The following is a 22,402-nucleotide window of genomic DNA, read 5'->3' on the forward strand; positions in this document are numbered from 1 at the left end:
TTATGAGTTTGCATTTCAAAATGTATTCCGTTAAATTATCTTATGTAAAGGAGTGTGCTAAAATGGAAAGGGACACAATTCAGTCTACCCCTGATTGTTGTTGTTTGTCCTTCATTCTGGAAGGGAACCACATCATGATTTGCAGTGACTTGGATTTAAGTGAGGGAGGGCTGCTCAAGGTCACCAGCCTCACTTTCTCCTCCAGAGACATTTGGGTCCAGTGGCAAGATGTGTGTGTGTGTGTATATATATATATATATATATATATATATATATATATCAAGATGCCTGAAGATGGCTGTGGATGTTTAAGGCAATTGGGGTTAAGTGACTTGCCCAGGGTCACACAGCTAGTAAGTGTCTGAAGAGAAATTTGAACTCAGATCCTTCCAACTTCAGGGCCAGTGCTCTATCTGCTGTGCTACCTAGCTGCCCTGGTCTACCTCTGATAAACTTGAAATATGAATAAATGTTTGGATATTAACATTAGCAGAAATAAAGTGACTAGGGCTGGATAGTCAAAATTAATGTTCATATTAACATATTGATACTAGGTTCATAATACTTCCCAGAAAAAAACATCACTAATTTTTTTGAGGAAGATATTTAAAATATAGCATTTCTCAGTTTTTCAGTTATCCATGAAGAGTACACTTGCTGCTTATTGATTAAATTTTCCTGAAGTAAAAAGTAACTTCCTCCATACCCTTAAAACTTTTTGATCTTAACAAAAGAATGGGGAGGGAAAGAGAAAGGCACTGGAGGTGGGGGGGGGGTGAGGAGGAAAGTTAGGGGAAATTATACCACATAATCAGAATGTACAAGTAGACATCTATATAATGAAGGAGGAGGAAGTTGGGAGGCAGAGACTGACTCTTGAATCACACTCTCTTCTGAATTGGTTAATAGGGAGAAGAATACTGTGCCCCCCTACACAAACATAAATAGGTATAGAAATGCATTGCACTCAATAGGAAATTAGGGGGAAGGGGATCAAGAGAGTAGATGAAGGGAAGAATTAGTCCTAAGTGAAATAAACTCTAAAGATATACAAAAAGACTTCTTGCTCTTTTGAAGTGGCAAAGAATGGAACTGAAGGGGTGCTCAGAATCTGGGAAATGGATGACCAAGTATAGTATATAAATGTGATGTGAACTCATCAATATAATCAAAATGATGACCAACTAGGATTTTAGAGGACTGATAACCATACTCTGATAGAGAGGTGGAGGATTCAGAATGAGATAAATATGTATTTTTTGATATGGCCAGTGCAGAAAATTGTTTTGATTGACTATACATGCTATAATAGATTTCACTTTTCTTGTGTTCTCAGTTGGTGGAAGGATGGGACTGTTGGGGTAGGAAAGTGAGAAGGCATATTTGTGGCTGACTATAATAAATATTAAAAAATTTTTAAAATATATGTATTACCAAATTGGGAGAGAAATCATTGGTAATTTTGGAAAGAGCAATTTCTGTTGAATAATGCAGTCAGAAGCCAGACTTTATACCCCACACCTATCCGATTTGCTAATATGACAGAAGAGGAAAATGACAAATGTTGGAGGGCATGTGAGGAAATTAAGACACTAATGCATTGTTGGTGGAGTAGTAAACTGAATCAACCATTCTTTAGAGCCATTGGGAAGTATGCTATAAAACAACCAGCAGTATCACAGCTTGGTCTCTTATCTCAAAGTGATTTTTTTTAAAAAAGGAAAAGAACATATACGTGAAAAAATACTTATAGAATCTCTTTTTGTGGTGGCAAAGAACTGGTAATAGAGGGGATGCCCATCACTTGGGAAATGGCTGAACAGGTTGTGGTATATGCTTATGATGGAATATTATTGGGCTATAAGCAATGATGAGCAGTGTATTCTTAGAAGAACTTGGAACATCTTACATGAACTGATGTGAAGCAAAATGAGCAAAATTAAGAGAACATTATACATGGTAACAATAATATTGCACAATGATCAGCTATGAATGACTTAACTATTCTCAGCAATACAGTTGATCCAAGATAATTCTGAAGTGTTTATGAGGGAAAATGCTATTCACCTCCAGAGAAAGAACTCTGAATGCAGATCAAAGCATACTTTTAAAACTTTTTTAATGTTTCCTTTCATAATATGGCTCATATGGAAGCATGTTTTACATGGCTGTGCATTATAATCTATATCAAATTGCTCAGACTCTCAGATTATTTTGTTGTTGTTTGTCCTTCATTCTCCAAGAAGATCATGACATTGTGGTGATGTCATGACTTGCAGTGAATTGGATTCAAGTGTGGGAGGAACATGAAAGGTCACCAACTTCACTCTTTCCTCCAGAGCCTTCTCGGTCCAGTGCCAAAATATGCATGAAGATAACTGGAGATGGCCCTGGATGTTTGAGGCAATCAGGGTTAAGTGTCTTGTGCAGGGTCATATAGCTAGTAAGTAAGTGTCTGAATTTGAACTCATGTCCTCCTGACTCCAGGGCTAGTGCCCTATTCACTGCAACACCTAGCATCTCAATTAGGTGAGAAGGGATAGAGGGAGGGATTGAATTTGGAACTCAAGATTTTAAAAAATGTTAAAAACATTTTGACAGGAAATTAGGAAGAATATAATATTAAGAAAAAAGAAAGAAAATAATTTAGAAATCTTAACCAGAATAAGAAAAAGGAAGAGGATCAAGAAGAAGAGGAAGAAGATGAGGAGGAGGAGGAAAAAAGGAGGAGAAAGAGGAGGAGGAGGAGGAGAAAGAGGAGGAGGAGGAGAAGAAAGAGGAGGAGAAAGAGGAGGAGGAGGAGAAGAAAGAGGAGGAGAAAGAGGAGGAGGAGGAGAAGAAAGAGGAGAAGGAGGAGGAGAAAGAGGAGGAGGAGGAGGAGAAAGAGGAGGAGGAGGAGGAGAAAGAGGAGGAGGAGGAGGAGGAGGAGGAGGAGGAGGAGGAGGAGGAGAAGAAGAAGAAGAAGAAGAAGAAGAAGAAGAAGAAGAAGAAGAAGAAGAAGAAGAAAATGCTAAGACTTAAAATTTAAGGAAGTAAGAAGATGAGAGGAAATGAAATGGAGGCACCATTTATAAATGGCCTTCTCAAGGGAGGAGAGACATAGGACCACAGAGACCAAGGATAGACACATCAAATCAGAGTTGTTTGAGGATTAGCGAGACATGAACATATTTGCAAGGAGTAGGGAAGCAGCAGGTAGGCAAAGGGAAATTGAATCATTAAAGATAAGTGAAAGAGCAAGGATGACAGTGGGACAATCTGCAAGAGAGGGCAAGGTAGAATGGGATCCCTTGTGCATGTAATGGGGTTTGTCTTGGTAAATAGGAGCATCTTTTCAGGTGAGACAGAGGCAGAAGAAAACATAGTAGGACACGGCAATTGAGTTATCTGTGATGAGGAGAAGAGGAAATAACTTGGTGAATTGTCTCAATTTTTTCAGTGAAATATGAGGTGAGTTCTCAGTTGAGAGTTAAGGGGGAGAAGGCATCATGGGAGGGATGAAAAGGTTTGGAAAAGCTGCTATGAGGAGTGGGAGAGTGGATCAACTAGAAATGGATAAAAAAGATTGCCTAGATGGAGTGAGAACCTAGCTGAAATTATGTAACAAAACTTTGTAGTGGACTCAGCATTCATTCATTTGTTCATTCATTTGTTCATTCATTCGTTCATTCATTCATTCATTCATTCATTTGTTCGTTCATTCATTTGTTCGTTCGTTCATTCATTCATTCGTTCGTTCGTTCATTCGTTCATTCATTCATTCATTCATTTGTTCATTCGTTCATTCATTCATTCATTCATTCATTCAGACTGTGCAGTAGTAAAGAATGTCAGGAATGGTATGATAGAAAGCAAGGATGGGCAGGTCCCATGGTGACAGTGAGAAATGGCAGGTGGATGTCCAAGCTCTCCACCCGGCACTTTTAAATTTTGGGAGAGAGTGAGGAAGACCCCCAGTGTGCCAGACCATTGGTGGTCTGCTTTGGGAGGATGGGCAGGCCTGGAGGGGGCAGTGAACTTTGCCCCCACAGGGAACTCTTGAGTCAGTGACCATCACAGCACCTGAAACTTAGCGGTGGCTTTTTAAATTCTTATTATCAGTCACTGTTTGTTAAGTGTCTCCTATTGATTGATTTTGATGAAATAGTTATTTTCTTTCATGGTTTTGTGCAAACATCGGTTACTTTCCCACTAAAAGTTACTCTTTCTGGACTGAAAGGGACTCCTCTCAGTCCTTAGGATAGTCCCACCTTCCTGACCACATGTGCCCCTCTCCTTTCATGCTCCATCCCATTTCATGTACACACAGTTAGAGAGAGCCCAGAGGTGGGTGCAGCAGATTTTCAGGCGCCTTCCACAGCCTCACTTCCACCCTGACCCTGAAAAGGCTTCCTGCTGGCACCTGGCCCAGTGCCTGCCATGGTAGGCATGTTTGGCGCACTGTTGACATTATATTCGATTCCCTTATTGGTACTACCTTGTTTGTCTTTATCTTTGATGGGTCCCAATTGTTCTAAGTACTTATTGTACATCTTGGTTCCCTCTCTGCCCTCAATGACCTCTTGTCTCATTCCCCCTTCCAGGCCATGGGCTCCCTGAGATCAAAGGTTCCATCTTCTTCTCTGGTTCTCCCATGGTTGTAACCTGGGAACTTGCATGAAGCTTCCCCTTCATGCCTCTGTACATGGCTCTCTTAATTCAGTGTCTTTGAGTGTTTGTGTTGGATTTCATCTACATATACATCAGGTAATCTGCCAGTAATTCCTTTATGTCTGGGCAAAGCCCGATGCTAGACGATGTGGGTCAGACAGTGATTAATAAGCCACAATCCTGGCTTCTATAGTCTGCATAGGTAGTGTAGGAGGAAGGGGTAGAGGTAAGAGACCTGTAAAAAGAGTTAACAAGCCAAGAAAGCACCAATTTCCTGTCCAGGTTGTCCATTATTGCAGAATGTTGGGGGCACGAGGAACTCCTCCAAGTTGGAAAGGAACAAACTTGAAATGCCTCATTGGTCCTTGCACGTGACTATCACATTGCACAGTCTCACCAAGTTGGCTGGGGTTTAGTCAATGGATCAGGGGTCATTGCATTAATTCTCTAATACACATGAATAGGTTGAATCCCATGAATCCCGGGGTCCCTTCCAGCTCTAAGTCCTAAGATCCATCTATCATTGACAGGGCTGAGGGGTCAGTAGACTGAAGTGAGCAGGAAACACTTAAAGAAGGGAAAGTGGTTTTCTCCCTTTGTCAGAATCTCTCCTTTGGTCCCATCATGGTTATGGGTATTGTACTTTTTGATATTCATTTCTCTCTCCTTTCACTCCCCCAAACACTGAACTCCTTGAGGGCCAGGTGTTCCTTTTCCTCCCAGTAGACAGCATTGTATGTACTGGGCACTCTATAAAGCTTGAAAAATTGAATTGGGAAAGAGACACGGAGAAAGGCAGGAATGACGAAGACAGGCTAGAAACCCACGAACCTACTGATGGTGGGTAGATCAGTATGGATGAAGCAAAGCTTTCATGCAAAGAACCTGATGTAGAGCATCAGCTGGACATGGAGACTGGAGTCAGAATTCAGAGAATCATGAATGGCAGCCTGAGGAGTTTGGACTTTATCTAGGAGATGACAGGGAGTCACTAAAGGTTGAGCTGCATCAGTCATTTCTTTGAGTTGTTCCTTCTTTGAATGAGTGTTTTTCCTTTGGGAAAGTGGTGGGGAAACATGGTTTGACTTACAGATGAGTGACCACATGTGGGGGTGAATTGTGGGGAATTACTTGGGGCTAGGGCTTATGGGGTGCAAGCACTGATTTATCGGATGGACCCCTGGGTCCTGGGGGTGAGCCGGAAGCTATCCTGGCCACTTAGCCAAAAAGGAAAAATGACTCTAAGAGAGGTAGTACAGCTTGGTGTGGAGAAAAGTGAGGCAACCTCAGAGCCAGGAAGAGCTGAATCCTCCTGCTTCCAACATTCTCTGAGACCATTAGATGCAGGGAAAGTGCCAACCTGCATTGGGGAAGGGAGTTATTTCACCAGGGATGTCTGCATTCCAATGAAATTATAGGTCTGGCACTTATCTCTACATTTGAGCACTGAAGTAATTGCCTCCATTAGTTGATGAGGAGGATTAAAGGAAAAACAAACAACAGACCCATACCTTCTTCTATGGCTTCTTGTACCTTATCAGGATCTGCAGAAAGATATAAGTTGGTAAGATACGTCTTGAGATAGCCAATAGGACTTTCTCCACCAGTCAGGCAGAAGCGATCAATTAATAAGCCTGTGAACAGACAAGAAAAACACCGTTACAGCAGAGGAACACACACAAATACAACAAATATGTAGCAGCACATTAGCAATATCACCTATTAGAAGTACTGCTTGTGTTTTTTTTTTCCTGATTTCTTCTTCCTTCCTCCTCCCTCCTTCCTTCACTCCCTCTATCTGTCCCTGTCTCTCTGTCTCCCTCTCTGTTTCTCCCTCTGTCTCTCTCATTCTCTCTCAAAATCACTTATATCTTAGTTGCGTCTGTTGTAATTTCCCTTTTCCCACCCTGATAGAATAATGTTCCTTGAGGGCAGATTGTTTTTTGTTCTTGTCTCTTTTGTCAGAGCCCAGCAAGGTCATACACACACATACACATACATATATGTGTGTGACATATATATATATATGACATACTATATATATATAATATATATTACTTAATATATTTTTTCAATCAGGTTAGATTAACATTATGATTTAGAGAAGGTAGATTCTATTAGTCCCATTTCAAGCTGAAGATACCAAAGCTCAGAAAAGGGAAATGACTTATTCATAGTCAGTTTCAGGAGAATCATGGGGCTCCAATAATGATGAAAATGTCTTCAATGACTTGCCCAGGCTCTCTAGCTAACTATGTTGGTGGCAGGCCATGAACTGGAGTCTTCCTGCCTCAGTTGGAGTGTTTGTTCTAGCTACTCTGCCTCCATCTGTGTCCTAAGTCTCAGTGCCACTCCAGGCATTCTATGGGCTCTAGAAAACCTCCTGAGTGTCTGTTTGATGCATGCTTTGAGAAATACAGAACCATGCAGCTTTAGAGCTGAAGTACCCTCCTGCTGCCTTCTCCCTGTCCCTTCATTTCCCTGTTAGTGAAGTATAATTCTGCCCCCCCCCATCCCGTTATTCTCAAGCCCAAGGAGGTTATGACTTGCCAAGGTCAGACAGGGAGCTGCAGAGCCAGCTTTGGAAGCCAGAGATTCTCACTCCTGTTGAGTGACTTCCCCACCAGACATCTTTTTTTAAAAGCTTCCTCCCCTGTGTCCCAGGAGATGATCTAGATACCAGTCTCTTGGATGCTGCCTGCTCACACCTGTTTCTCTCACTACCTGTGTGCCTCTTCTCTGGCTAGCCTCATCTCCTCCCCTTGGCTTCACTGACTTTGTCCAAGTTTCAGCTATAGTTTCACTTCTGCAGAAGCCTGCTTCAGTCCCGCATGACCTTAGTGCATTCCTCTGAAATGGTCCTCAGTTTGCCCTGCCTCTAGCTCGCTTGTACATCATGTTACTTGTTACGTCCCCTGTTAGACTGTGATCTCCTTGAGAAAACAGACTGTTTTGTTTGTTTGTTTTGTTTTAGTTTTGGTTTTCTTTGTATTCCCAACACTCACCAAAGTGCTTGGCACATAGTAGGTGGTTAATAAATGCTAGTTGATTATTTCAAATTAACAAGACAAAACTGACCGCACAGAACCCTAGAATTTGATTTAGAAACTGTAGCCAACCCACACCAGAAAGTGATGCCCTGGATAACAGACTCTTCTTGGAGACCTCAGAAAGAAAGGGAGTCACCATCTCACCCGAGAGACCATTCCACTTTGGGACCGTTTTATTATTAGGAAGTGACATTTTTAATAATTAGGAAATTGTTTCCCCCCAGAAGCTGAGCCTGGAATCGCGAAGAGCTGACACTTACTAAGTCTACAATCCTGGTCAAGTTGCTTTACCTCTGCCTGCCTCAGTTTCCTCAGCTTTAAAATGGAGACAAAAATCACCCCCATCTCCCAAGGGCATTGTGAGGGTCAAATGAGAAAATCTTTATTTTTTAAAACGGACCTCAGCACAGTACCTGACACATAGTGGAAGCTTTATGAATGCTTATTCTCTTTTCCTGCCCCTCCTCCCTACTGCACGTTTTCAATCTGTCACTTGGTAATGTTTGTTGGACTTGCCTCACTTCCAAATGACTAAGCTTAGGAAGCTAGGAAGCATCAAACTCTTTCTGCCTGAATTCTTTTTGGGTGAAATTCCCTCCTGGCCATTAGAGTGTTTCAGTCCATTAAAGGTGGGAACACAGATACACACATACAGACACACAGAGAAACACTCATACAGACAGACAGACACACATTTATAGGCATACTCAGACACATGCAGAAACACTCATACACACAGACGCACAGAGATACACACAGACCAAAGTCAACACAGATAAACATACACAAACACACAGATACAAATACACACACAGTCATATACAGACACAGACAGATCCAGATAGACACACATGGACACACAGACATGTACACAAACAGATATGGTCAGTTCCCTTAGGTGACTTGTTGTCTGTCAGCCAATTTAAATTTCATGCATTGTTGAAATTCATTCTATCAAGGACCTCCCAAAACAAGTAAAACTGGGTTTCTTTTTAAGTCATTGGGAAACCAACAAAAATCAGTGTAACTCAACATCAATCCAAGAGTTGTGGCTGGCTGTCTACCTAGGGATGGGCATTGTAGAGCACATGTGGCCAACGTCCACAAAGGGCTAGGACAGTTTGCATCTCTGATCCTGCCAGTGTTCTTGGATCATGCTCCTTGATGTTGGGTATTGAATCTCTGCTGATTATCTTTGCTGGTCTCTACCTGTGGGGGGCACTTGCTGAGCTCCTTCTTGCTGCCATCTGATTGTCTTCTGCCATCTGCTTTCTGCTACCACCTACTGGTGAGCTTCTCCCACACCAGAAAGGCTAAAGCTCTTTTAGTCCACATAACCTAAAGCCATTACAGTTTGTACTCATCCAAGAAGCCAACAAATGACATCTGAGACCCTCCCTATAGGAAGGACTAAGTTTGCTCTTTTAGTAGTTTTGCTTTCATTGTTCCTGGGCATCTCTGGACCCCACCAACTATCTGACCTGGGATTAGGAAATAACATTAATTCTTGTCTAGTTCCTCTCTCTCCAATTCTTTGGGATCATTCACTCAAGAAAACCACCAAGGAGCCAGGGATGTCTAAGATGATGAGGTTCCTCTCATTCCCCATTAGGTACACACAGCCTGGGAATAGATTGACTCCTTGAGGTAAGCGCAAAAGGGCAAAGTGAATCTGGGAGGACCGGATGTATTGGACCCTCATTCCAAATTCCTTATTTCATTATGTGTCCCTTCCAACACCTTCTTCCTGTGTCACGGGACACTTCCTAATAACTAAAGCTACACAAAAATGGAAGGGGCATCCTCTCCTGGAGGGAGGGCCATCTGTCCGGTGCATTGTAGGGGAAGGGCTTGTACTGGTGTGAGTCAGGCTCCTGCAGTCCTCCTCAATCACTTCTTTTGTTCTTCCAGTGGGATTCAGTGAATGTGGCTACCTATGTATAGTCTCATGGGAGGATCATGACAAATTGTGTAGACTTTCTTCACAGGGGTGACCAGAATTATGGGAGTCTAGACCTCATGCCCTATAAAGATCCACTGGTGAAGCCACAAATGTTTGATCTAGAGGAGATGCAGGGGAGGGAGAGGTACACACTGTCTCTAAGTGGTTGAAGGGCTGTCAGGTGGAAGATTCAGAAGAGCACTTTGGTTGGCTTCAAAGGGTGAAATGAGGGGGAAGGAGTGGAAGCTTTGGGGACTTAAGGGAAGATTTCCTAACCATGAAGGCTGGGCCAAAGGTAGACTGAGCGGCCTCAGCAGGCAGTGAACTCTGACTGCCAGAGGTCTACAGGCATCCATGGGGATGCTGCCAAGGGGTTTCCCACTCAGGAGGGAGACTCAGCAAATAACCCTGGAGTTCGCTTCCCACACTAAGGCTCATCGGTCCGCAATTGGGAGTTAGCCCAAGTCACTTACACAAATGACCAAAGTGTTTCTTCATTTGTATCAAGGCAAGCAAATGGTAGAGCAATAAAAACTTGATTTTCTGCATTAGACTGACAAAAAGAAGGTGTCACTATCATTCCCTAGTCCTGCCAAAAGCAAAAAGACTCAGAGCCATTCCCTTGATTTCTTCAAAACATTCTTTAAACTCAAGGATGATTCTTTTCAGTGGAATTTAGTTAATAGAATGTTCCATCTAAAATGAGGGTATGGGGCTGTGTGTGTATATGTATGTGTGCATTTGTGTGTATGTGTATGTATGCATGTGTTTATGTATATAAAATGAGGGTATGGGGCTGTGTGTATATGTATGTGTGCATTTGTGTGTGTGTATGTATGCATGTGTTTATGTATATGTTTGCACGTATGTATGTTTGTGTATATGCATGTGTGTACATGTATGTGTTTGTGTATGGTTAGAGGATAGTAGGAGATAGATGGTAAAAGAAAGGAAAGAGAGGTTCAGTAGTGTTTCTTTCACTGGGTGTCCCCTGGGGGAGGATGGATGACCATTGGACAGTCATATTTTAGAAGGGATTTGAGTTTTAGATAGGGGTTAGACCAGATGCCCTTTGAGGTCACTTCCAACTCTGAGATGCTAAAATTCTAGGTGGTAAGGGTAGGAAAAAGAGGTAAACTTAGTTAAATATGTAACAAATTTAACATGTTTTACTGGTGAACAAATTGCTTGATTATAGAAAGAATGTCTCTTGATTGACGGTTCCTCGATGTCAAATTGAGAAGTTTAAAACAAAACAAAACAGAAAACAGAAATATATGGCCAGACCTAGGATTAAGACCTCGAAATTCACACTTGACAAGTTCAGTCCAGAGCTTTGGGCCAAGCCCTGCTGCTGCACTTGGAAGTGCACATGGCGGCTCTTGTTCTGACATTTGCAAATAAACACTTGCCGAGCAGCCCTCGTGTTCGCATCAAAGGGGTTGCATTCAGTCAGGTCACAAGAAGCAGAGTCCCCCAGCCCCCCCAGCCTGGGCCACAGACACATCCTCCACATGGTGTTTATTTGACTTACTCACCGTGGTGATTGATGCTGTTTATGAGCCTCACCCCCACTTGGGCATGGTTATTTGTCATCAGCACAATATCAAACAAGTCTTGCTCACTGGGGTAAAGATTGCGCAGTCTGGCATTGACATTCTGCAGGGCCTGCAGGTCACAAACATCAAGGTGCATATGTCAGCTTGGTAGGCCCAGAGACCAGCCACTGACAGGGAAGGGGAATAGCAAGCCCATCTCCTTGGCCAGACCTGCTTGTTGGGCCCCTCAGCTACTTCTTGTAGCCAAAAGAAAAAGCACAAATAGGTGAAAAACATTTTCTTTTGTGGGGGAGTGGCCGGGATGGATGTGTGACTGCACTGGTGTCAAGAAGTCCCAGGTGAGGAAGCCCCCTCCCTCTAGGGATGTTGTCTACTGAGCCAGAATGAGTCAGAGACGAGATGTCCTTGGGAGCAGGTAGCTGTGGGACAATGGGAAAAAACCCACTGGACTGAGAGAGAGAGATGTGGGCTCTGGTCCCAGCTCTACCACTAAAAGCCATCCCCATGAACTGAGGCAAGGAACTTCCCAGAGTGGATGGGGTAAGCCAGCTGGAGGAAAGCCCTTCTGAGGTCTAATTCTGTGACACATGTGTGCTAGAGCCGAGATTGAAGCTCTAACCATACACAAACACATGCATGAACATACATACATATACATAAACACATGCATACATACACATACACCCAAATGCACACGTCTGCACTTCAACTGACTCTAGCACACGTGTGTTACAGAATTAGACCTCAGAAGGACTTTCCTCCAGCTGGCATGTGAATAACAGCCCCCTCCATGACATATTTGACAAGGGCTCATATCACACCTACCCAAAGAATCCCTAGAAAGCAAAGGCTTCGGAGACAGACAATCCCTTTCCCTGTGGGCACCTCTCACTACAGGCAGGATGCAAAGCCTACAATGGCCTCTCCACAATGCCTCTCTGTGGAGGAGCTCTGCCTTCCAGGGCCAAATGGAAACAAGTCTAAAGAGTCTTCAGGCTCCCCAATACCCAGACACAGTTCTTACGTCCTTTCTGTTTACCTGTGTCTGCCAAATATCCCCTAATTTAGTCCTAATGCGCTGAATATTCCCAGTTCATTCAGCTTATGCCAATATTGATCAATATTTAAAGCCCTGATAGCAGCCAGGCAGCATAGCGGTTGGAAGGGCCAGACCTTGAGTCAAGAAGCGTTCAAATGCTGGCACCTAATATCAATTTGACCCCAGGCAAGTCACTTAATCTCTCTGAGCCCAAGTATTCTTATATGTAACATAGGGGAAGTAACAGCAGCTATTTCACAGGGCTCTTGTGAGGACCAAATGAGAGGATAAATACAAAGCACTTTGCAAACCTTAAAGTCCCATAGAGATGCTGGCTATGAGCACCACTAGCCTCGTCCAGCCATCATCATCGTCCTTATCCCCAGCACCACCCACCGCTTTCCCCATCATCACTTCTGCCACAACATTACAGTGGCATTCTCCTGAGCTCTCTCCACATACTAATTTTGTTCCTAAAACATGGCAGCTAAAGCTGAATGTTGTATTCTAGACATGTTCTGCCCAGAGCAGAGGGCAGCAGGCCCGTGACCTTCCCAGTGCTGGACACCACTCTCCTCTTAGTGTACCTGATGACATCAGCTTTTGGGGTTATCACGCTATACTGTTGATTTCTAATAAAGGTATAGTCTACTAAACCCCTTAGACCTTAGCTGTTCTTGATTTTCGGATGAGTCTCTGTCCAGCCACTTCTGCCCACCTATACACTTGTGAAATTTGTTTCAGTCTCTTCTTCTATTTCACCAAATGTTCTCTTCCCTAAAAATCTGTCTGGATCCAGCTCTATCATCTAATGAGCTAGCTACTCATCCATGCTTTGAGTCATCTGCCAATTAGCCCAAGACAATCATATGGAGGTCCATTACTGCTTCCTGCCACATGCCACCGTGGGCCTCCTTTCACATTACTGCCCAAACATGGATGACTAGGCTGACCTTCAGTCCATGTGACTGACAGTTAAGGGAAAGGGCCTGCTCATTCAGTTCTGAGTTCATTTGACTGTTCTGTTAGCTGGACCTAGCTTTCCATCTGATCTAGAGGAGCAACAGGAGAGAAAACCCAAGTAAATAATATTGCATTCTTCCTAACTAACCTTGTAGTCTGGCATGGCCTGCCCTTGATGAAGAGATGATGGGTCTTTGTGATCTCTTCTTCCTTTTTGAAACATGCAATAACCATCCTCTTAATAATATATTCTATAATTTTCCCCAGGAATCTGAGCCAAGGTTACTGGCTTGTGTTTTTCATGGTCCTTCCCAACTTTTTTTTGCCTTCTCGCCTCTGGAAGAACTTCTACAAAGACCACCACCAACTGTCCAGCACCATCCTAAGTGTTCCTAGCACTGCTCATTAGCCAAGTGCTTTAAGCACATTTCATTCTCCCCATCTTCAGAATCTTTCAGAGGTCACTGCTGGTGTCTCAAAAACATATGCTGGGAAAAGCATTTATTTTATTTTAGTCTAAACAAAGTGGAGGGCAGAAAGACTCCAAATTTAGTTACTACAAGAAGTCTCTCTCAATGTGCCCATTGAAATCCTTCTTTAGCATCCCTCATTCCCTTTTCCTTTCGAGAAGGTACTTACTTTTACCATCTTCCAGGTGAGGATGGATGACATCTTTTCCTGGCAAAGTGAACCCTTCCCTTTGTGTCTTGACCCCAGTTACTGTGCTTCTTTTCTTCCAATCTCCCTCTTGGGTGGCCCCTTCCCTACTCCCTACACTTAGGTCTTACCGATCCTTAAAAGCCTACACTATCCTGGGTCTACTTGTATAGACTAGATCCTTGGAAAGCTTGTTGACAGCCAGTGCTGGCACCTTCACAGATTTCAATAACTCTTGGGACTTTGCCCCATCATTAAGTCAAACATCTCTCTTCAGGGTTACCAGGGATCTCTTAACTATTCCATTCGGCGGCCTCCTTTTCTCACCAGGTTCTCAACCTTGACTTCTCTGCAGCTTTTGACAGCACACACCACTCCCTTCCTTTGGACACTCTTATCTCACCTGGTTCTCTTGTCTGGCTCCTTCTTCTCAGGCTCCTTTGCTAGTTTATCACCTGTGTCATGAGCCCCAACTGTGGGTCTTCTCATTTCTCTATCTACGTTCTCTCATCACTAAGCAGATGATTCAGACTTACTTAGTGAGTCTAGCCACTCTCTTGAGCTCCAGGGCCATCTTTTTAACTGATTGTGGGATGTTCACTTGGAAAGCATGATGGCAGCTCAAAATCAACACATGCAAAGTACAAATAAAGATTTTTACTTGACTCTCTCTTCATCCGCCAAACCAAATCTTGTCCATCCTATCTATCTTCATGGTGTCTCTTGAATTTGTTTTCTTCTCTCTCCTCACATACCCACCATCCTGGGTCAGGCCCTCATCCCCTCTCATCCTGGGCTATTGCAATAAACTTCCAGCTGGTTTCCCCACCTCTCATCTCTCCCCACAGTCCTGCCAGATTGATATTATTAAAATACAGATCTCAAGATATCACTCACCTCCTCAAAAGACTAATGGTATCCTATTTTCTCTAGAGAAAAAAATCAAGCTCTGCCTTTTAGCATTTAAAACCTTCCCACACTCTACCAAACTGAGCATTAGGCCCAGAATCAGGAAGATCCGTGTTCAAATCCAGCTCAGGCATTTATTTTCTCTCTGATCTTGGGCAAGTCACAGAAGCTCTGTCCGCCTCCGTTTTCTCATGTGTAAAATGGGATAATAATGGCCCCCTCCTCTCAGGGCTGTGGTGAGGATCAGCCATGACTCCATTTGGGGGTTGCTCAGCACAGGGCCTGGCACCCAGCAGCCCCCGCCCTGCCTCAGTCTGACCTTAAGTTACCTTTTCAGTCCCCTTCCAAGAACTTGCTTTCCCATCGTAGGTGTTCTAGCCAAGCTGGGCTGCTGGGTGCTTCCCCCACACAACATTCCCACGACACCTCCCCTGGCTTCTCGAGGTGGCCCCAGGCCCATAACGTGCCCCCTCCTCTCCTCCTCTCCTAACAGAACCCCTGGTTTGCTTCAAGGAACAGCTCAGGACATCATTATTCAGTGAGACCTTTCCTGGGGTCCCTAGCTGTCAGTCCTTTCACTGCCTACACAGTCCAGTCCACTTGGCGACCGCATCAGGTCCCTTGGCTTTAGTCATCTCTGTGCCAAATACTGTCAGTTCTACTTGATCTAGAGTGGGGGAGGGGTTGGTGGAGAGTCCCATGGTCCTACATTGGCAGGCCTGGCCCCAAGAGGTCATCTAGTCTAACCCCCTCAGGGAGCGGAGGAAGAGACAAGCCCAGGGGTGCAGAGAACTTGGCTCGGGCCTTTTTCGGCTTGCCTTTGGGTGGTACCTTGACAAAGCCAAAGGCAGGTCCAGGTCTCAGAATGACATTCTCGTTGGTGATCTGGTACTCCATGTACTTCTCCAGTCCTTCTTTCTCAAAGATTTTACTATCCTCCACCATGTTGAAGAGAGCCCGGGAAGAGACAGCAATGGTGATAGCATTCTTAGGTTTGGGCTACAGGAAGGGGGCACAGAAAGACGGATGGGTCAGGAACTGCTCGAGGAAGAAGGGTGAGACAGACAGAAAGACACCCGTGGAGGAGGGAAATAAGGGTGAGGAATGGTGGAATAGGACGAAGGACAGCTGTTGGTGGGTTGGTTGGATGGGTGGATGGATATATGGATTATGGGTGATTGCAGAGAAGGGAGGGAAGATGAATGAATGGGTGGGATAATGGATGAGGGAAGACAAGGGGAAAGAGGGAGGGATAGACAAACAGAAAGGGCTGGTTGAGGAAGAGGGGAGCAATGAGAGGACAAGTAGAAAGGATGGACAGAGAAACACAAGAGGGAAGGTTAAGGGAGACAGGGAAAGAGGGAGTCAGAGTTCAGAAGAAGATAAAGAAAAAAATAACCCAGGATGTCAGAGATTGGCTGTCTGCAGGGGGCAGGGGGTGGGGAAGGAGGAAAGTGGATGCTGCTTACTGGCCTGGGCCGGCCGGGCGTCCAGTTGAAAACACCCTCATCATTGTCTTCACCTGTATCCCTGAAGCTTTGGGTGGATGGGGTCTTTGAACTCTTCCTTTCCTGGGATAACCTGGGCCTGAACATCTCTGAGGTCAGAGGTGGAAGTAGAGGTGGGGGTGGGGGTGGGGCTTGGGCGGGGGGTGGGGATGGAAGGAGAGGTGGAGTTGTCGGCTGATCTGGCTCCCGGGGAGGGGTGGGTGCCTTCTCTGGAGTCTGTGCAGCGGGCGGAGTAGGAGGCAGCTTCTGTTCCCCAGGCTCCGAAACTGAGACTCGAGAGTTGATACTGGTGATGGATTGCTGGAGATAGGAGCAATGGGATGAGGAAGCGAAGCGGTGTGCCCCTCCCCCAAACACAAGCACACCCATGCACAGCCAGGCCCCTGGCTCGGCCCACACTCCCTTGAGCATAGAGCATTGTGCCCTTATAGGTCCCCAGATGCAACAGGTTCCAGATTCAATCTGTTGATGCCTCATTCATTCATACAACGTCCACAACCTTTTTATGAGACTCTCCTATCCTGCCCCCCTCCTCAAACCTACACACACCTCATTCCTAACCTTCTCCTGGAGGAAGGTGTATTACTAAGGAAGCACAGTGCATGCATAAGAAAAACTTATCTGGTGCACAGGAGGTTGGGGAGGGGGAGTGTGTGTGTGTGTGTGTGTGTGTGTGTGTGTGTATGTGTGTGTGTATGTGTGTGAAAGAGAGGGGCAGAGACAGAAAGATGGAGACAGAAAAACAGACAGAAAGGGACAGAAAGACACAGAAAGACAGAGACAGAGAGGGAGAGAGAACTTTGAAGCCACTGAATTTTCATCCTCAGAATGTGACACTTGAGATCCAAAGGTTCCCCCCCTGACTGGCACTGGTTGTATCACCTCCTTTCTTTTAGCCTGTTTCCTCATTTGTAAATTGTGAGTAATAAGGATGTATTCACCTAACTGCATAGGCCTGTGGTAATCATTCCTAATAGTAGTAATAGCTAACATTTCTATAGCGCTTTAAGGCCTGCAAAACACCTTATCAACATGATCTCATTGGATCCTCACAAAAACCCTGGAAAGTAGGCGCTGTGATTATCTCCAGTTTACAGTTAAGGAAACCGAAGCAGGCAAAGGAAATGATGTGCCCAGGGCCCTACAGCTGGTAAGTGCCTGAAGCTGGATTTGCACTCAGGTCTTCCTGACTCCAGGGTTGGTGCTGAGACATGGCCCTGTGGGGATGTGAACATCATTTGCAAAGTGCCTTAGAAATACGAGCTGTAGCACTCAGTATCTTGGTGTTGCCCCAAGAATGGCATGAAGGACTCAGCCGAGTGTTCTGTTGGGGCATTTTGATCATCTGGCTGTCTCCCGTCCTAGTCAGAGCAGGAAATCGGGCCCCTCCAAAACACCCTGATTCTAAAGAAGGTATCTGTTAACTGGTTCCCTTCCACACTCCTTTCTCTAGGGAGCTCCTTAGACCAGATCGGACAGGTTCCGTTTTCCTCTGCCATTGTCTACTCCTGGAACCTCCCTCTGCCCTCCCCAGTCTGCCCAGATGGCTGTGTGACCCAGCAGTAGCCAAGGACACCATTCCTTTGGGCCTGGCAACTTGGGCTCATCAGGGTCAGCTGGGGACCTCTTACTATCTATGGCCTTACTTATGCTGGGGTTCAACTCCCCATTCACCACTTTTGTCATGCCCTTTCTGAGCCAGAGGGTGTGCTCTAGGTAGCAAAGCCAGACGCTAAATCCGATTCATCTTTTATTACTGATGCTCCACCCTCCCACCCTCCCCAAAGTAGCTTTAACATCTTTGACCCCACCTCTCACCCCCAATAGCTAAAGCAAACAAGAATAAAGAACAGAGCAAAATGTCTCCTAGTGCTGGGAGCTGAAAAGATGCTCCTGAATCCTACAATGAGGCCACTAATTCTGGGGCTGGGGGGGGGGGCGGGGTTGGGGAAAGGAAGGACAGGGGGTGTAAGGTGTGAAAAGTACAGGGGCAGTTAGGGGGTGCACAGAACCCTGGGCAAGGCCTCAGGAAGCCCCCAGACACATCACTTCTCTGCTTGCCTCAGTTTCCTCATCTACAAAATGGGAATAATAACACACCCTACCTTGAAGGGTTACTGTGAGGATCAAATGAGATCATTTTTATAAAGTGCTTAGCACAGTGCCTGGTATTCTGTGGGTGCTTAATAAATGCTCATTCCCTTCCTCTGTGTTGTGAATACTCCCATACTCCTCGTGGCGGGGTCCCTCCTGGGTTCTTCTGTCTCTTTTCCCACTAGGCCAGCTCAGGTGGCTTGGCCTCTTGGTCTCCCCCAGGCTGACACGCATCGTGCAGTGTCCTCATCCCTCTTTCCCCTCGTCCCCTTGTCCTGTCTTTCTCATTCATACCCTCACGTTCCGGCTTTTGGCATCCTCGGAGGAAGAAACCCGGGGAGAATTTCGGTTTTGCCGGAGACTTTTCTGGGAATCCGTTTTCAGCATAACATACTCCTGTGTTATACTCTGTTGAGGAGAATGGAGAAATGGGCATTTGTCTCCTGCCTGAGCTGCCCTGCACGCAGCCTGACCAGCTGTAAACACCAGGCCATCCTGCTCGGATGACTTTACCCACTGGTACCCTTCCCCGCCCTTCCTTGCTGACTGTCTGCTCACCTCCACCTCCACCCCACCCGTAGCTCTTTATCCCCTCACCCCCACCCCATCCTCAATCCTCCCAGACCTAGATTCACTGTGGGGGGTGGGGGCATGAAATAGGATGTCCAGAACCGAGTCAAAGAAAGCTTCCTGTGGCCCGGAACACCCCTGCGCCTCCCCCGCGCCCCCAAGCATGGGTCCTTCCTTCTCCCCTTCCAAGGCTAGGCCAGGAGCCCAGGGTCAAACGCATATCCAGCAGCGTGAGTCTACTAGCAGAAGGACCGCTGGTCAGCTCCGAGGTCAGTAGGCTCAAATTCAAGCTTCAGCTTTTGACTTGAGTGAAACTCGGGGGGGTGGGGGTAAGCCCGAGTGAGAGGGGAGGTTCCCGGCTCTGCCTGCAGCCTTTGCCTTGTGCCCGCTCCGCCTCCCCCCACAATGCCTCTGGCTCCCCTCGAAATCGAGTAGTGCGTTCTCTGCTCACCCTGATAATGACGGCCTGCCGTCCCTGCTCCCACAACAGGCACACATATAAATAAACACTCAGGCTGCGGAAGGGGCCAAGAAGTAATGCCCCCTCCACAGCCCCCAGGCCAAGGCAGCGTCTATACGACGAAAAACACCACATCGAACAACGCCTTAGCGAGCGGATCGGGTTGACTGCACGCCTCATCTGAAAGATTGTGCAGAAATTGGTCATTGCAGCGGCCAGACGCCCTGCCCCCTCCGGATCTGACCCAGAGGCAGCCTCCTCCTCCAGGCAGAGGAGGAGTCAGACCTGGACTTGTGTCCTGTGGGCCCACCTGGGACATAACCCAGGGAATGCGGACTGGAGGGGGAGCAGGGACCGGCTGCTCCTACTTCTCCCCTAATAACCTATAACCTCTCTGGGCGCCCGGACAGCCTCCATCACCGCGCTCAGCTCTGCGCTCCTGGCCGCGCAGCCTCCCGCCCCCTGCCTGACATCTTCACACCTGACTGGGCTTGGCAGCCCCCGCGTTAGGCTCACCTGGGCACTCTGGCGAGTGCTTGGTCTCTCAATGTCCCGCATGGTCTTCCTATCTGAGTCACTGCTTTCTCTGGGAATTTTCGTGGCCCCTTCACTCTTAATGTAGGGAGCGGAAAAAAAGACAAAGGCAGTTTATTTTGTTCACGCTTGAAGTCATCAGGCCGGGGCCTGACATAAAAGGACGCACCCACAAACAAACATCCTTTAGCAAACTAAACCACTCCAGTGAAATGGGAAAAGGCTTATGCTCCAGTCTCAGCTCTAGCAACTGCCTGCGTGATGCTGCTTTCAGAGCTCCAAGGAGCTTTGGGGTCTCCTGGCACAGCCCCTTCATTTAACAAAAGAGGAGACTGGGGCCAGAGAGGCTTAATGAATGGCCCAGGATCCTGATAGCACTGAGTAGTATTTATACAGCACCTTAATGTTTGGGAAAAAAAAAAAGCTTCACAAATATCATCTCACATGATCTTCTCAACCACCCTGGGAAATAGGTGTGATTATTATCCCCATTCTACCAATGAGAAAACTGAGGCAGACAGAGGGTAAGTCCCTTGCCCAGAGTTACACAACTAATAAGTTTCTGAAGCTAAATTTGAACTCAGATCTTGACTAGCTGGTCTTGACCCTCTAGTCTACATTCTATCACATTTTCTTTTATAGTCAGAATTCTATTTTTTACTGCATCCTCTTTGCTGAAAAAGGAGAAGAGATAGCAGGGGACGAGGACAAGTAAAAGGAGGGTAGCTGGGGGTGGGTGCTTCCTTGCTTGGGAATCCTGAATCGCTGTGTTGCCACCCTGACCACAGCAATAGTGAGGTCTGCCATCTTGAATCAAAGCAGATGACTCTTCCATCAAAACTAAGCTCTCTGATGTCAGAGATGATGTCCCTTTTGTGTGTGCTTCTCCAGCTGACTGTCTTCAGCATCAAGGAGGTGCTTAACAACTTTCTGTGCATTGCTTGCACCCACTTTTGGTGATTCCTGAGTCACAAGTTATTCAGCTTGAAGGAACCCAGAGAAGCCTGGACAAATATCACAATGGCTTGAAGACCATCAGACAGAAATGATGCTTTCATTGCTGCTGCCCATTGAGACCAAAGGATGGAGAGGAGAAAAGCTTTGGGAAACAATCTACCCACAAGCGTTTATGAAGCACCTACTTGGTACTAGGCCCAAGTGGTAAAGGCCAGCGATGCAAGGACAAAGAAGTAATTGGTCCCTGCTTTCACAGAGCCTCCATCAAAAAAGGCCATAGATGAGTCGATATGATTCAAGATGAAGAACATGCTTCAAATAATACAATGTGGGTCAATAAAAAGTGCTTTAAGAAGAATAGCTAAAACTCAAAGTTGGGGGACTCAGAAAAGGCATCAGGTAAAAGGCAATGCTCGAACTGAATTCTAAGTCAATCGGTCAGTAAGCATTTATTAGGTGTCTACTATATTAGTCAATAAGCAATTATGAAATGCTTAGTATGTCTCCAGACACTGGGCTAAATTCTAGGGTTCCTTAGAAAGACAAAAGACATGTCTTGCCCTTGAGAAGCTTACAATGGGACAGGGACTGTGCAAACACCTAGGAACAAGAAAGCTTTCTACAGGATAAATAGGAAATAAACAACAGAGGGAAGGCACTTTAATTTTAAAAAATGTATTTAATATTTTATTTTTCCCCAATTACATGTAAAAACAATTTTAATATTCACTTTTGAAAAATTTTGAGTTCCAAATTCTCTTAAGCAATTTGATATAGCTTCTACATGTGAAGTTATGTAAAACATATCTCCATAGTAGTCATGTTGAAAAGAAAATATGGATCCCCCCCAAAAAAAACCAAGAAAAATAAAATAAAGAAAGAGTTTGCTTCAATCTGCATGCAGATTCCATCAGTTCTTTTTCTGGAGGTAGATAGCATTTTTCAAAAGTCCTTAAGAATTATCTTGGGTCATTGTATTACTGAAAATAGCTTTCATTCCCAGTTGATCATCATATTTAATGTACAATGTTCTCCTGCTTCTGTTCATTTCACTCAGCATCAATTCATCTAAGTCTTTCCAGCCTTTTCTGAGTGTCCTTCTCATCATTTCTTATAGTACAATATTATTCATCATAATCATATACCACAACTTGTTCAGCCATTCCCCAATTGATGGGCATCCCCTCAATTTCCAATTCTTTGCCACCACAAAAAGAGCTGCTATAAAATTTTATACATATAGGTCATTTCCTTTTCCCTTGAAATCTTTGAAATGTAGGCTTAATAGTGGTGCTGCTGGATCACAGGGTGTGCACAGTCTTGTAGCGTTTGGGCATAGTTCCAAATTGTTCTCCAGAACAGTTGGATCAGTTCATACCAATTAGTGCACCGACAGTATCTTAGCTTCTCAATTTTCCCACATGCCCTCCAACACTTATCATTTTTCTTTTCTATCATGTTAACCAATCTGATAAGTGTGAGGTGGTACTTCAAAGTTGTTTTAATTTGC

The 22,402-nt window shown here is 45.2% G+C and overlaps 1 protein-coding gene across 1 annotated transcript in view; it reads right to left on the reverse strand.

Moving 5' to 3' along the window:
* The window catches only part of NT5C1B (5'-nucleotidase, cytosolic IB), a 52,729-nt gene that overhangs the window by 16,993 nt on the left and 13,334 nt on the right, over positions 1–22,402 (reverse strand). The window contains exons 2-9 of the mRNA XM_043981316.1: positions 19,918–20,013; positions 19,393–19,581; positions 18,666–18,779; positions 16,416–16,577; positions 16,239–16,340; positions 15,601–15,768; positions 11,181–11,310; positions 6,162–6,284 (exon numbers count right to left, since the gene is read on the reverse strand). Coding sequence (XP_043837251.1) covers positions 6,162–6,284; positions 11,181–11,310; positions 15,601–15,768; positions 16,239–16,340; positions 16,416–16,577; positions 18,666–18,779; positions 19,393–19,581; positions 19,918–20,013 — 1,084 coding nt within the window. The remainder of the gene's footprint in view (positions 1–6,161; positions 6,285–11,180; positions 11,311–15,600; positions 15,769–16,238; positions 16,341–16,415; positions 16,578–18,665; positions 18,780–19,392; positions 19,582–19,917; positions 20,014–22,402) is intronic.

This window comes from Dromiciops gliroides, chromosome 2 (genome assembly GCF_019393635.1).
Source record: "Dromiciops gliroides isolate mDroGli1 chromosome 2, mDroGli1.pri, whole genome shotgun sequence".
NCBI classification, from domain to species: Eukaryota; Metazoa; Chordata; class Mammalia; order Microbiotheria; family Microbiotheriidae; genus Dromiciops; species Dromiciops gliroides.